Source organism: Phocoena phocoena, chromosome 3, assembly GCF_963924675.1.
Source record: "Phocoena phocoena chromosome 3, mPhoPho1.1, whole genome shotgun sequence".
Lineage (NCBI taxonomy): Eukaryota > Metazoa > Chordata > Mammalia > Artiodactyla > Phocoenidae > Phocoena > Phocoena phocoena.
The window spans coordinates 138421085-138437276 of NC_089221.1; the positions used below are offsets into that span (position 1 = coordinate 138421085).

Below are 16192 nucleotides of genomic sequence, written 5' to 3' on the forward strand. Positions count from 1 at the left end.
TGAAATGAAAAGATATATATATATAAATACTAATAACCTAGTTGGCTACCTGAAACAAAAGGAGAGATCAGAACATGCACAAATCAAGATATCAATAAGAAGACCACCTAAGAAGCCTAATCGTTTGGGGCTTGTCTGCAACTTGTCATCCCATGATCATTCCTTGGTTCTAGGCTATGTGGTGGGGTGATGCTGTAGTGGGTAATGTGCACATTTGGCTCATGCTCTGATACAGAGATTTGAAGAGACAAGAGTGTGTTTATTTTGTTGCTGTCTGCTTTAGGAAATCAAGGACTGTGGACTGATTGTGTCTCCTGCCATCCCTGAGAATTTTTCTCACTAAACTGGTATTATTCTGGGAGGTGGATCTAAAGGTTTAGAAAAATACTCTGTATGGGAAATGTCATATGATATTTCATAATTAGAACAAGTTTCAGAAGAGAGCAAGGGTAGTTCCACTTTAGGATAATATAGTAGTTAGAATATGAGTGGGGGAATTTTCTCATTGCCAATTGATTAGCTTTTTCGGGGGGAAATATCTGGGAATGTTCTCCTCCCAAGGTAAGTAATAGACCATGACCCCACCTACAGTACCATTTCCTATTGGCCCTCTCAGCATACCCCGCCCACACAGGCTCATGAACACACACGCACACACATGCACACATGCACCACCAGTTATGTGAACGTGTTCATGGATTTGAGCATACATGTGTTCTCTCTGCTGGACAGAAATGTAGAAAGTCAGCATGAAGGATAGCAAATGCAAATGGAAGAACTGTACATTTCGAGACGATACGATGTGCAATTTGCAGTGTAAGCTGGCAGGAACCGGGTCTTCACTATAGGTGAGTTATTTTCAGTAGTGTCATTCCTTGGTAGCTATAGCTCCTTCTAATCGTGACTTCATTGGACAATTTTGCCCTGACAAAATTGTCAGGCCTTGCTCAGGTGGACAGAGTCTATGAGGTGCTATTTGGACATTCGAAAGTCAATAAGAGTGAGAGACACTAGGCTTGTCCCCAACTAATTCGCTGGCCTCAGGAGACTTCCCATGCATTTGAGAGCTTCCATATAATCCAAGAGGGTAGGGACCTTGTGAGCCTAAGCACTAATTTTCTAGTAGCATTACAAGGTCTGGCAGATGGCAGGCTCTCAGCAAATGTTTCTTGGGAAATGACCAAAATGAGTGAGAACTGAACATGCCTGGTCACCCACTTTTAATGATGAGGTGGAAAGAATTTGCAAGGAATTGCGGGTGAGTCCAGGCTGGGTAGGAATCCAAGTTCTTCTACTCTCACGGGCAAGGTACTTATTCTTTCCGATCTTGAATTTCTGCTACTCTTAGGAATATGGTAAGGATTAAGTAAGTATTCAATTCTCCAAGTACCTAGTGTAACGTCTTCAGAGGATATATGTAGAATGTTAAATGAATCACGTTTGTCATATGATTTTCATGATTGAAGCCAAGTTCTTAATTAATTACCCATAAGTATATAACCTAAGAGAACATTTAATAATTACTATGACGTTTTAGGTATCATGATAGAAGTCGTGATAAAACATGCTGAATATTCTAGTAACGATTATAAGTAATAATAGCAACAATACTACTGTTGCTGCTATCATCTACTGTCATCTACTGTTTACAAACCACTTAACGTGTTTGTACCATGCTAAGGACTTCTTACGGGTTATTTCGTTTCAACTATACAGCAGCTCTATGGAGGTACAATTATATTTTTTTCTTCAGATAAGAAAAATGAGAGGCGGATGGATTAGATAGCTGCACAATCATGCACCTGATAGGTGACAAATCAGAGCTCAAACTCAAGGCTGCCCTAGAGCCCATCCCAAGTTCCCAAATTTTTGTTGCCTTTTAGAAAAGTTATAATTCTACATTCTAACTCGTATTCATAGATCAAAAAAAATTCTGAACTCAATGAAACCACTTATACACACATCGTTTTAAGTTTTATTTATACTTCTTAGTTCAAGAATTACACACTAGCCAACATTATTATATATTTACATGCTGAAAGTGGCTGTAATGTTTAAATCCAAGAAAATAATTCTTATGTGCTACTCATTTATAATCCTCATTTGTTACTATCTCATGTATCCCAGAGATTGTAGTAATCCTGTTTTTTAGAAAGACATGAAAATAAATGCAATGATATCCACTTGTGTTTTGCATTTTCTAGCCGTTGGAAAATGTGCATTATGTGCATATTAAGAAAGGCTACAAGGTAATTAGTAAGGCTGATAATCACTACATTGTGAAGAAACTAGAATATCACTTTTTATAAAAGGACAATTCAGAACTGTGCAGGGACAATATTCATAACAGAACTATTTAAACACCCATGCAAATAAAAACTTTAAAATGTTATGGAATTTAAATTATTTTCAACTTTGAATTAATATGTTTAAAATGAACACTGAACTCAAATTATTGAACTAAAAAGAGAAAGATACAAGCTGATGAAACTGTCAACTTGCTTCAGATGGTGCCAGGACACACATATGGGCATCAGAATAATGACGTGTGACAGGAAAGAGACATTTGGTTTTAAAGTTAAAAAAACACAAAGATTTGTTCTTCAGTTTGGATTGCATTTACCTTTTTCACAAAACAAATTCTCGAAGCAAATTAAAACCCGATGTCAGCGTTTTGCATTCATCTATGGATTTACAGAAATGTTTTACTTCAATTTGCAAATAACTAATAGATATTTAAGTGTTTTTTTTTCTTAAATGACTTCTTTAGTGTGGTGTCTTAATTAGCATTCTGTTGGCTCCTTACTACTTTTTACAATGTTCCTAGTGTATTTGGAAAATATTTTTTAAACCTTTGGTGTGAAGCAGTGTCTTTTTTTCCCATTTTCCCTCATTTTTTCTTTTTCCTTTCTTTTTTTTTTTAATAATTCTGGAGTCTTTGGTTAAAAGGAACAATACCACCTAAGGACAAAATGCTATTATTAAAAAAAAGGTCTTCTCTATGTATTATGTGTAACACATTTCTGGAGCAGGTATGAATAAAAAGCATTTTTATTTCCTGAAGTGCCATCAATATAAACCTTTACTCTTTGAAAATTGAGATTTAAGTTATGATCTTTGATTTCTTAAACTCTTACATATAAAAAATTCTATCAAGTAATCAATGATCATTTCTGCTTTTCCCAGTTGACATTTCTAAGGCTATCTCTTGGTTGTTTCATCGACTACGTAAACACTATAGCATTTCCCATAGAGGGGGCAGGAGTGGGAATGACTGAGCGGGCAAGTAAAAGAGTATGTGTGTTTGAATGTGTGTGTGTGTGTGTGTGTGTGTGTGTGTGTGTGTGTGTGTGTCTGTGTGATAGCAAATTGAAACCCTTCTGTCTGGGATCCCAAACCATTTATGCAAAAGGGTATTTAAATTTCTCTGCTGGGGCTGCAGCAACTGTACTTAGTAAAAAAATAAATAAAAATTAAGGGAAAAAAACCTAAACAATTATTTGTATCTATCGACTATTCATTTACAGCATGTTTAATTATTTACATAATAACACATCAACTTAAGCCATAAACAGAATCAGCATGTTGCCTTACCATAAAATACAAATTAGAAGTTAAAAATATTTAAGAAATCTGTTTTAATATTTACACACGTTCAGTGAAAGTTATGGTTGCTCACATTACATGGACTCTGTATACTCAGCAAAATGGCATGATTGCTACAGTTGAGAATATCTGCCCTAACCAACATGGTGGGGTTTAGTTATTTTTTTTCCTCCTCCTAGGAGGAATTTTTTTTTTTTATCATTTTGTGTTTTCTTAAGACATTTTTCTTTTTAAATCACCAATGGACAAGGTTATTTGTTTCCTTGAAAAAGAGAATAGACAAGCAATGTGAAAACTAGTGAATTTCTATGTTCTGAGGTATAGTACTATTGTAGTGTCAAACTGTGCAGTGGTCCATAAGAACTGTAGGCATTGATTTGCTGAAAGAGAAATGCTCAGTACCCTGTATTACTTGTTTCAATATGTTGATTTGTCAGTTGCCAAATGAAAAATATTCATACACTGATTTAATGAAGGAAATAAACATATTAGCTTATTCCTTTTGTTTTCCAACGTATGAATGCATATATATGTATGTATGTTTACGCGGATCTATATATACACATATATACATGTAGATATGTTGTAGACCTGCTTGTTGGCTGTTTTTGTTATTGAGTATGACTTTACTCATCAAATTGGACAACAGTTACCTATAGAAAATGGAAATTTGTCTTAGTTGCCAATTTAATGCAGGTCTTGCTTAAAATAAACGTGACTCATTTCCCCATTATGCATTCCACTGAACTTTCTCTATGCATTGTGCTTTTGTAAGCTGACAGATTTTTGTGTTCCTAATGCTAGAATGTAAAGCCTTTTGGTTCCTAAACCATTTTTATTATTATTTTTTCACTTAGCACTGCTTTTGAAGAAATGAGAAAAGGTCTAGATGGCACTGCTTAAGTCTTTTCCCATTATTGAATTGCAGTAGAAAGAATTGTAACATTCCTTATGCAAACACATGATTATGTTGCATGAGTTTTCAGTTCTGAAAATGCATTTCATACCTACTAGCAGTCATGTACAATATATATACAGATTGAGATCAAAGATTGCATTTAGACTGTGCATTATAGAGTCAGAATTTGCCTATGAATTTCACAAAGATGAAAAACACCTTAATTGCTGGCTATCTGGCTATTTTATTACCAAAAGAAAAACTATACATATATGTATAAACTGATAGTAATACCATATCAGAATTGCCAAAACATACTTTTGTGGTCCTTAAATTTAAACACTGGATATCAAGCTGACTGGTCTTTTTGAAGACTTAAAGATCTAGCACCCCTCCCTGGCCCTCCCCCAATTTGGTGACTAAAATCCAATTCAAACACAATAAATATACACTTTAAGAATAAATTCTCTATCTACTGTTATCTCTGGGCAGGATGAGGCAGTTTTTTCTACCTACATGGTTACTGAATGCCAATATATGGATTTCGCTCTAGGGCTTCTGTTTCAAGGTCCCATCTTCTCCTTTTCCCTAGATTTTTCTTATCTCTGCAGGCGGAAATGAATCCCTGGTCATATGCTTTTGAGGCTCATGTTGCAAAGCTGCTTCTGTCCACTTTGATCTAGATTTCTCTGTTGACTTCCCTGGACATCAAAATTTTGTTGTAACCATAAATGGCAATATGAAGGATTTTTATGGCTTTTATGATAATTGCAATTAAGAGCCCACTTTTAGGTTGGAGCTCTGAGTTGTCTCTAGAAAAACCTTTCCAGAATGGCATTTTGGAGTTGTACACCTGAGTTATCAATATGCTCCTTCCTGATATATGCTACTCAAACTTTAAGCCCTAGTGACAAGGGGCAGGCACTTTTATTAGCGTGATGTCCCAAAATGATTGCCCAGGGGAAAGTGTGTCCCTGGAGAAACTTGAGGAATCTCTGCTCTGAGCCCAGGGGCAGCATGTAGGTTGGATTCTGCCCAAAGATCATACTCAGAGGTGTTCAAGTATATAATCAAAAAAATAAGGGCCAGAGTTCCCTATGCTGGTGAAAAAAAATATCATCCCATTTGGGGGGGCAAATTCAGAAAGCTGGATGCTAAACCTTTTTTTTTCTCTAATAGTGGGAATAGAAGGGCAGCAAGACTCCATCATATTTGAAGCTGCTGAATCATCAGGGAAAGAAAACATACATTTTATCCACAGGCAGATACTGGCCTTGGCTACTATGCACAATTAGGGATGTTACTCTGAAAAGAAGTGTTTATTTTTTAAATAGAAGTAGCAAAGTCATCCTCCAAGAAAAAGTTCAGTCAAATCAAACTCTAAGGAAAAATGAGCAATTCACTATTTTCTCCGAGAAAGGCAAAATATGAACCGCACATCGACAGAATAAAATGTATTAGCTTATTCTCTTGCCTGTCCAACATATGAATGCATATATCCAATTAGTATAGAAAGAAGCACAATGACATAATTTAAAAATTGAATAAAAACAGTATATCGTGCCTGCCTGATTATGTTATATATTTTTCTACAGTATCAACTGAGGCTCATAACATTCACCATGTTAACGTTATTCTGTTTTCCACGACTTTTCCTATTTTCTTTGACTAGGCAGGTTGCAACATACACAATGAAATCACCCTTAAAAATACCAAACCCAGCAAAACTACAAAGTAACCCTACTTGTGCACATAATCTTTGAAGTACTGTTTGCTATGAAAGATACAAAGGTGAACTTCACTGCCCATAAGGAAACATAGTTCTCTCAAAATCTCTCCAAAGCCTTACTTCGTCTGTCTCTTAATAAGAATATAATCAGAATTTCAGAAGCAAGAAAAGTTAGAAAAGACCATTAATCCTCTAAAGAAATGAACAAATCCTTCCTTTGAAATAACCTATTAAATTCAGAAATAAACTGTAGGAAAATGTTGTAGAGACAGCTGACACTGTCTGAGAAAAGCGTCCTGTTTGCTAGCTCTGTCTGTGCTTTATATTCATATATTGGAATGACTCCCAGTGTAACCTAAGATGATTCTAATTCCACTATCTTTTCTATTTGGGGGTTGTCTTTTTATTAGATAAACTATAAAAACCTCTCTAGGTATGCTGTCAAAAGCTTGTGAGGTTGGAGGAAAAAAATCTCTCTCGCTCTACCTTTCACCACTGAACACAGTATGTGTGGACCGGATGCTACAAGGGGCTGATAAGGGCCATGCTGCTCACTTGCTTTAATTTTGTTACAACAGCTGTTTCTGGATTTTCCACTCTGCTCTGGGTTATTAACTCTTAGTTTAACAACCTCGGAAATAGCCTCTTCGAAAAATTTCTTTGGCCCCCATGCATGAAAACATTCAGAAGTCTCCCCTTCTCTAAATGTCAAAGTAGAAGATGTTGGAGTTGATTCTTATGCTCAAGCAAACAGAGCCTGGCCAAACTGGTTTCCTGAGTCTCTGTCTTGACTCTCCCTATCCTGTTTGAACTACATGAGAACCTTCTACAATCCAGTGGGAATTAACTTCCCATGGCACCATTATCACCTTAATAAGACAGGCATAGACCATCTTCAGTTAGCATGTTTGCGTGGCACGGCAGACCGCATGCCAACCTTAGGAAGGAAGACGGGGAGTATCTGGGTACGACCGCTTCTCTGCGAAATGACTGATGACGCTATTGACCCTTCTAGAATATCTTCTAAATTACTGCCCTCCGTATAGGCTGTGTGCTAAGCAGATAAAGTGGGACACTCAGATTCAGTCTTGCCAGCATGTGTACAAATCACTTGCATTTTAACTGGAAAACCACAGGGACCTTAGTGTATTCATGACTTAGCAGAAGCAACCCAAATGGTATGAAATGGACCACAGGATAGGCCAGCAACTAAGGTATTTTAGCATCACTTTTGTCCTGGAGTGATGTGTTTTCCAAGTTCTACGTCAGGCTGTACAACTGGTTTGAGGAGGGATCTAGTCCTTGCTTCCCATGGGAGGCTATGTTTTAGTTCACATAGTAAAGCCAATAGACGATGTTGAAGAAGGAAAAAACCACTGGGAAGAATATGCGGGACCACCGATCTATGGCATTCACATCAGTCAAGTCGGGGATGGTGATTTTCAGTTGGGAGGCGCGTCTCCGCAGGCGGCTTTTCTTCTGTGCCACGTGCCGTTCCAGGGCATTTCGGCCAAAACTATGCCTGGGTAACCCGGCTTTCCGATACTGGATGCTGGAGGCATCGCAGGCCAGCATTGTGCTCCTGGGGTCTCCAAGTCCCAGCACAGCCTCGGAAGTGGCCATTTCATTTTTTATCTCAAGAGTGCTCAGTAATATGTTCTCATGGGGGTCCATCTGGAAAGGAGAAGAACCAAACAAGACTTTCAAAATAATAAGCCTTTAATGGTGATTATTACACAAGGCACTATGATACGTAGTTTAGAAATTTATCATAGTGGTTAAGAGAACTGGATTTGCAGTGACATGATCTAAATTTGAATTGTGGCTCTGCAACTATCACCTATGTGAGTTTCAGCTTCTTCATTTATTAAATGGTATAATAATCCAACCCTAGAGGACGGCTGTAATGACGTAAAAGTATAATAGATTGTTGCGAGTATCATTTTCATGATTTCTACTTAGAGCACACAGAAAATGGAAAGCATGACCCCCCCTTTAAAGAATTTACAGTCTTAATTACAACTACCTAAAAAATTAAACTGAACTAGGTATGAAATAGCATTAGAGGATGAATTATTGAATTGTGCTCAAAATAGAAGCCTAACTACAGATGAATTCATGATAAAACTAGAACTAAAAACAGTAGGTGAGGAGAGGTCTTCAAGATGGCAGAGGAGAAAGACATGGAGATCACCTTCCTCCCCACAAATACATCAGAAATACATCTATGTGTGAAACAACTCCTACAGAACACCTACTGAATGCTGGCAGAAGACCGCAGACTTCCCAAAAGGGTCTTTGTGCTCCAGCCGGGTGGCAGGACTGTGTCTCTGAGGTGGGAGAGCTGAGATCAGGACATTGGTCCACCAAAGACCTCCTGACTCCATGTAATATCAAACAGTGAAAGCTCTCCCAGAGATCTCCATCTCAATGCTAAGACCCAGATCCACTCAAGGACCAGCAAGCTACAGTGCTGGACACCCTATGCCAAACACCTAGCAAGACAGGAACACAACCCCATCCATTAGCAGAGAGGCTGCCTAAAATCATAATAAGGTCAGAGACACCCCAAAACACATCACCGGATGTGGTCCTGCCCACCAGAAAGACAAGATCCAGCCTTATGCACCAGAACACAGGCACCAGTCCCCTCCACCAGGAAGCCTACACAACCCACTGAACCTACCTTAGATACTGGGGGCAGACACCAAAAACAATGGGAACTAAGAACCTGCAGCCTGTGAAAAGGAGACCCCAAACACAGTAAGTTAAGCAAAATGAGAAGACAGAGAAACACACAGCAGATGAAGGAGCAAGATAAAAACCCACCAGACCAAACAAAAGAAGAGGAAATAGGCAGTCTACCTGAAAAAGAATTCAGAGTAAAGATACTAAAGATGATCCAAAATCTTGGAAATAGAATTCAGAAAATACAAGAAACGTTTAACAAGGACCTAGAAGAACTAAAGAGCAAATAAACAATGATGAACAACACAATACATGAAATTAAAAATTCTCTAGAAGGAATCAATAACAGAATAACTGAGGCAGAAGAACGGATAAGTGATCTGGAAGAAAAAATAGTGGAAATAACTACTGCAGATCAGAATAAAGAAAAAAGAATGAAAAGAATTGAGGACAGTCTCAGAAACCACTGGGACAACATTAAACACACCAATATTCAAAATATAGGGGTCCCAGAGGAAGAAGAGAAAAAGAAAGGGACTGAAAATATTTGAAGAGATTATAGTTGAACACTTCGCTAATATGGGAAAATAAATAGTCAATAAAGTCCAGGAAGCGCTGAGAGTCCTATTCCGGATAAATCCAAGGAGAAACATGCCAAGACACATATTAATCAAACTATCAGAAATTAAATACAAAGAAAAAATATTAAAAGCAGCAAGGGAAAAACAACAAATAATATACAAGGGAATCCTCATGAGGTTAACAGCTGATCTTTCAGCAGAAGCTCTGCAAGCCAGAAGGGAGTGGCAGGTCATATTTAAAGTGATGAAAGGGAAAAACCTACAATCAACACTACTCTACCCAGCAAGGATCTCGTTCAGATTTGACGGAGAAATTAAAACCTTTACAGACAAGCAAAAGCTAAGAGAATTCAGCACCACCAAACCAGCTTTACAACAAATGCTAAAGGAACTTCCCTAGACAGGAAACGCAGGAGAAGGAAATATCTACAATAACAAACCCAAATCAATTAAGAAAATAGTAATAGGAACATACATATCGATAACTACCTTAAATGTAAATGGATTAAATGCTCCAACCAAAAGACATAGACTGGCTGAATGGATACAAAAACAACACCTGTATATATGCTGTCTACAAGAGACCCACTTCAGACCTAGGGACACATACAGACTGAAAGTGAGGGGATGGAAAAAGATATTCCATGCAAATGGAAATCAAAATAAATCTGGAGTAGCAATTCTCATATCAGACAAAATAGACTTTAAAATAAAGACTATTATAAGAGACAAAGAATGACACTACATAATGATCAAGGGATCAATCTAAGAAGAAGATATACAATTGTAAGTATTTATGCACCCAACATAGGAGCACCTCAATACATAGGCAAATCCGAACAGCCATAAAAGGTGAAATTGACAGTAACACATTCATAGAAGGGGACTTTAACACCCCACTTTCACCAATGCACACATCATCCAAAATTAAAATAAATAAGAAAACACAAGATTTAAATGATACATTAAACAAGATGGACTTAATTGATATTTATAGGACATTCCATATAAAAACAACAGAATCCACTTTCTTCTCAAGTGCTCATGGAACATTCTCCAGGATAGATCATATCATGGATCACAAATCAAGCCTTGGTAAATTTAAGAAAATTGAAATCGTATCGAGTATATTTTCGACCACAACGCTATGAGACTAGATACCCATTAGAGGAAAAAATCAGTAAATATACAAACACATAAAAGCTAAACAATACACTACTAAATAACCAAGAGATCACTGAAGAAATCAAAGAGGAAATAAAAAAAATACATAGAAACAAAAGACAATGACAACCCAAAATCTATGGGATGCAGCAAAAACAGTTCAAAGAAGGAAGTTTATAGCAATACAATCCTACCTCAAGAAACAAGAAACATCTCAAATAAACAACCTAACCTTACACCTAAAGGAACAAGGGAAAGAACAAACAAAACCCAAACTTAGTAGAAGGGAAGAAATCATAAAATCAGAGCAGAAATAAATGAAATAGAAACAAAGAAAACAACAGCAAAGATCAATAAAACTAAAAGCTGGTTATTTGAGAAGACAAACAAAATTGATAAACCATTAGCCAGACTCATCAAGAAAAAGAGGGTGAAGACTCAAATCAACAAAATTAGAAATGAAAAAGGAGAAGTAACAACTGACACTGCAGAAATACAAAGGATCATGAGAGATTACTACAAGCAACTATATTCTAATAAAATGGACAACCTGGAAGAAATGGACAAATTCTTAGAAAAGCACAACCTTCTGAGACTGAACCAGGAAGAAACAGAAAATAGAAACAGACGAATCACAAGCACTGAAATTGAGACTGTGACTAAAAATCTTCCAACAAATGGAAGCCCAGGACCAGATGGCTTCACAGGCAAATTCTATCAAACATTTAGAGAAGAGCTAACACCTATCGTTCTCAAACTCTTTGAAAAGACAGCAGAGGGAGAAACGCTCCCAAACTCACTCTACGAGGCCACCATCACCCTGATATCAAAACCAGACAAAGATGTCACAAAGAAAACTACAGGCCAATATCACTGATGAACATAGATGCAAAAATCCTCAACAAAATACTAGTAAACAGAATCCCACAGCACATTAAAAGGATCATACACCATGATCAAGTGGGGTTTATCCCAGGAATGCAAGCATTCTTCAATATATACAAATCAAGCAATGATTCACCATATTAACAAACTGAAGGATAAACACCATATGATCATCTCAATAGATTCAGAAAAAGCTTTTGACAAAATTCAACACCCACTTATGATAAAAACCCTCCAGAAAGTAGGCGTAAAAGGAACTTACCTCAACATAATAAAGGCCATATATGACAAACCTACAGCCAACGTCATTCTTAATGGTGGAAAACTGAAACCATTTCCTGTAAGATCAGGAACAAGACAAGGTTGTTCACTCTTACCACTATTATTCAACATAGTTTTGGAAGTTTTAGCCACAGCAATCAGAGATGATAAAGAAATAAAAGGAATCAAAATCGGAAAAGAAGAAGTAAAGGTGTCACTGTTTGAAGATGACATGATACCATACATAGAGAATCAAAAGATGCTACTAGAAAACTACTAGAGCTAATCAATGAATTTGGTAAAGTAGTAGGATACTAAATTAATGCACAGAAATCTCTTGCATTCCTATACAGTAATGTTGAAAAATGTGAAAGAGAAATTAAGGAAACACTCCCATTTACCATTGCAGCAAAAAGAATAAAATACCTAGGAATAAACCTACCTAAGGAGACAAAAGACCTGTATGCAGAAAACTATATATTTCTGTATGCAGAAAACTATATAAGACACTGATGAAAGAAATGAAGATGATACAAACAGATGGAGAGATATATCATGTTCTTGGACTGGAAGAATCAACATTGTGAAAATAACTACACTACCCAAAGCAATCTACAGATTCAATGCAATTCCTATCAAACTACCAACGGCATTTTTCACAGAGCTAGAACAAAACATTTCACAATTTGTATGGAAACACAAAAGACCCCAAATAGCCAAAGCAATCTTGACAAAGAAAAACGGAGCTGGAGGAATCAGGTTCCCGGACTTCAGACTATACTACAAAGCTACAGTCATCAAGACAGTATGGTACTGGCACAAAAACAGAAATATAGATCAATGGAACTGGATAGAAAGCCCACAGATAAACCCACACACATATGGTCACCTTATCCTTGAAAAAAGAGGCGAGAATATACAATGGAGGAAAGACAGCCTCTTCAAGTAGTGGAGCTAGGAAAACTGCACAGCTACAAGTAAAAGAATGAAATTAGAACACTCCTTAACACCATACACAAAAATAAACTCAAAATGGATTAAAGACCTAAATGTAAGGGCAGACACTATAAAACTCTTAGAGGAAAACATAGGCAGAACACTCTATGACATACATCACAGCAAGATCCTTTTTGACCCACGTCCTAGAGGAATGGAAATAAAAACAAAAATAAACACATGGGACCTAATGAAACTTAAAAGCTTTTGCACAGCAAAGGTAACCATAAACAAGATGAAAAGACAACCCTCAGAATGGGAGAAAGTATTTGCAAACGAAGCAACTGACAAAGGATTAATCTCCATAATTTACAAGCAGCTCATGCAGCTCAATATCAAGAAAACAAATAACCCAATCCAACAATGGGCAGAAGACCTAAATAGACAGTTCTCCAAAGAAGATATACAGATTGCCAACAAACACATGAAAGGATGCTCAAAATCACCAATCATTAGAGAAATGCAAATCAAAACTACAATGAGGTATCACCTCACACCAGTCAGAATGGCCATCATCAAAAAATCTACAAACAATAAATGCTGGAGAGGGTGTGGAGAAAAGTGAACCCTCTTGCAGTGTTGCTGGGAATGTAGATTGATACAGCCACTGTGGAGAACAGTATGGAGGTTCCTTAAAAAACTAAAAATAGAACTACCATATGACCCAGCAATCCCACTACTGGGCATATAACCTGAGAAAACCATAATTCAAAAAGAGTCATGTACCACAATATTCATTGCAGCTCTGTTTACAATAGCCAGGACATGGAAGCAACCTAAGTGTCCATCGACAGATGAATGGATAAGGAAGATGTGGCACATATATATATACAATGGAATATTCCTCATCCACAATAAGAAACGAAATTGAGTTATTCGTGGAGTGCTGGATGGACCTAGAGTCTGTTATACAGAGTGAAGTAAGTGAGAAAGAGAAAAACAAATACTGTATGCTAACACATATATATGAATCTAAAAAAAAAAAAGTGGTTGTGAAGAACCTAGGGGCAGGACCGGAATAAAGATGCAGATGTACAGAATGGACTTGAGGACATGGGGAGGGGGAAGGGTAAACTGGGACGAAGTGAAAGAGTGGCACGGACATATATACACTACCAAATGTAAAACAGATAGCTAGTGGGAAGCAGCCGCATATCACAGGGAGATCAGCTTGGTGCTTTGTGACCACCTAGAGAGGTGGGATAGGGAGGGTGGGAGGGAGCGCAAGAGGGAGGAGATATGGGGATATGTGTGTTGGTATAGCTGATTCACTTTATTATAAAGCAGAAACTAACACACCATTGTAAAGCAATTATACTCCAATAAAGATGCTAAAAGAAAGAAAAAGAAATAAATCTTTTATTCATTGCCAAGAAAAAAAAAAACAAAAAAAGAACAAAAAAGAAAAACGGCAGGTAACATATATTAAGCACTTGATATACACACCAGAAACATTTTTGTATAACTTCATTTAATTGATGTGTCTTAATGCCCAGTTACAAGATGTCACCTTAAATTTGCAGTGTCATTGTAAATAGGGTAAAGGAAGAATTCTGAACAATAAAAATGCAGGCAACATGTGACTTGCCAAAATGCAATAGAATTCAGAACAACAAGGAACTTGAAAATAAGAGCTGAACAGACTGCGGGTGGTGGAGGGATGAATGGGGTGAGGAATTGACTTGCAATGGAAGGGAAGCAGGCAGGACTTAAGAGTTAGCCCAGAGTTATCTGTACTGAGTTGAATTCTGGGCCCAGGGAGTAGAATTAAGGTGGCTGTGTAGATACAGTGACCCTTTTTTCTCTTGGATTATTTCTTCTTGGCAAAGCTAAAGTAAAGGATGAATACTGACATCACGAATCCCCCAAATTAAATGATTATGTAATGCTTTTTGTTCTGTAAGCAGGGAAGATTTTTGTGTCTTATTTTTAAGAGGCCTCCATCGCTCTGGATAATAAAACTTAACTGCAACAAGCTATTATTAACAATATAGTACATTTATTTTGGTGATGACTCAGAATATATCTATTGCCAATAATTAAAAAAATTTTTTTAAATCAATTTTTGTGTATTTTACTTTTTCTGTTTCCAGTTTTACTGAGAAATAACTGACATATATCACTGTATAATTTTAAGGCACACAGCATGATGGTTTGATTTACATATATTGTGAAATGATTACCATAATAGGTTAAGCTAACATCCATCTTCTCATGTAGATACAACACAAAGAAAAGAAAAAAAAAAGGAAAAGAAATTTGTGATGAGAACTCTTAGGATTTACTCTCTTAACTTTCCTATGTATCATACAGCTGTGTTCACTATAGTCATCACGTTGTACAGTATATCCCTAGTAACTATTTATCTCATAACTAAAATTTGTACCTAGTGCCTGGAACATAGCAGATGCTCAAGAAATAAATGCTGATTGAATGAAATTAATTTTGTGACACTTAATATCTCACTTAACGTCTTCATGCTTCAACAATACGATGGATTTAATTTGGCAACACCATTCTGAAGACTGGAACTGCATGGGACTACCCCTTGAGTTCCTTTTCTACTCTAAGGCTTCTGCCTCTATTCATACAGGTCTCTTGCTAGAGCAGCAGGCTCAGGCGCCCGAGATCTGGAAACATTTCCAATGATACCCTGGACCACTTATATGGCAGATGCCCCATTTTTATGCACGAGAATGGAATTTAGTGAGTAGCGTCTAGTAGCTAAGACTAAGCATTTTACATACTGACCTTTCAGTTTCCCATTAGTCCTCTGGGATCAGCACAGATCTCATGCTCAGGAGATAAGGCACAGAGAGGTTAAGAAACTTAACACAAGTTCACCCAGTGAATAGGTGGCAGAGCAGGAACTGCAATCAGGTCTCTTTCACTGTGCCATGCTAAGGCACAGCTACAGCACCAAACCCCTAGAGCACTCTACAACTCATAAAAAGAAGACGGTCTCAGTGCATGGTAGGGGCAGTCACTTGGAGGCTTGCAAAATTTCCTTAATGAGGGGGTAGATGAGAGTGTCTTGATTTAAATACATCACTAAAGATGAGAGCTAATGTAAAATCCTGTTAACTATAACACTTGCAAGTAAGTAAACATCTGTGGTTTGAATGTTCATCAGCCCCACTAGCAAAAATTCTATTTAAGGAACCACCAATTCCCCACTCTCAGTTTCTGTGCTTCAGGTGTGGCCATAGCCAATCAGAGCAATCCTGACACGGTGCTTGTTTCAGTGATGGATACATGCCCATTTCAGAACCAATGGCATGTCATGAGCCTGCGGATAGGCATACCAGAGTAAAGACTCTCAAACTTTTCCACTGGATTTGTACCTAGAAGTATGCGGCCCTGAATCTACTGAATCTGTTTAGA

At 37.3% G+C, this 16192-nt stretch overlaps 1 protein-coding gene across 3 annotated transcripts in view; it reads right to left on the reverse strand.

The window, feature by feature from the left end:
• Positions 1–7559: 7559 nt before the first annotated feature.
• GABRB2 (gamma-aminobutyric acid type A receptor subunit beta2) overlaps positions 7560–16192 on the reverse strand; it is a 292384-nt gene continuing 283751 nt past the window's right edge. For all 3 annotated transcript variants that reach the window (XM_065873312.1, XM_065873311.1, XM_065873310.1), the window contains one exon: positions 7560–7907. In XM_065873312.1, coding sequence (XP_065729384.1) covers positions 7560–7907 — 348 coding nt within the window. The remainder of the gene's footprint in view (positions 7908–16192) is intronic.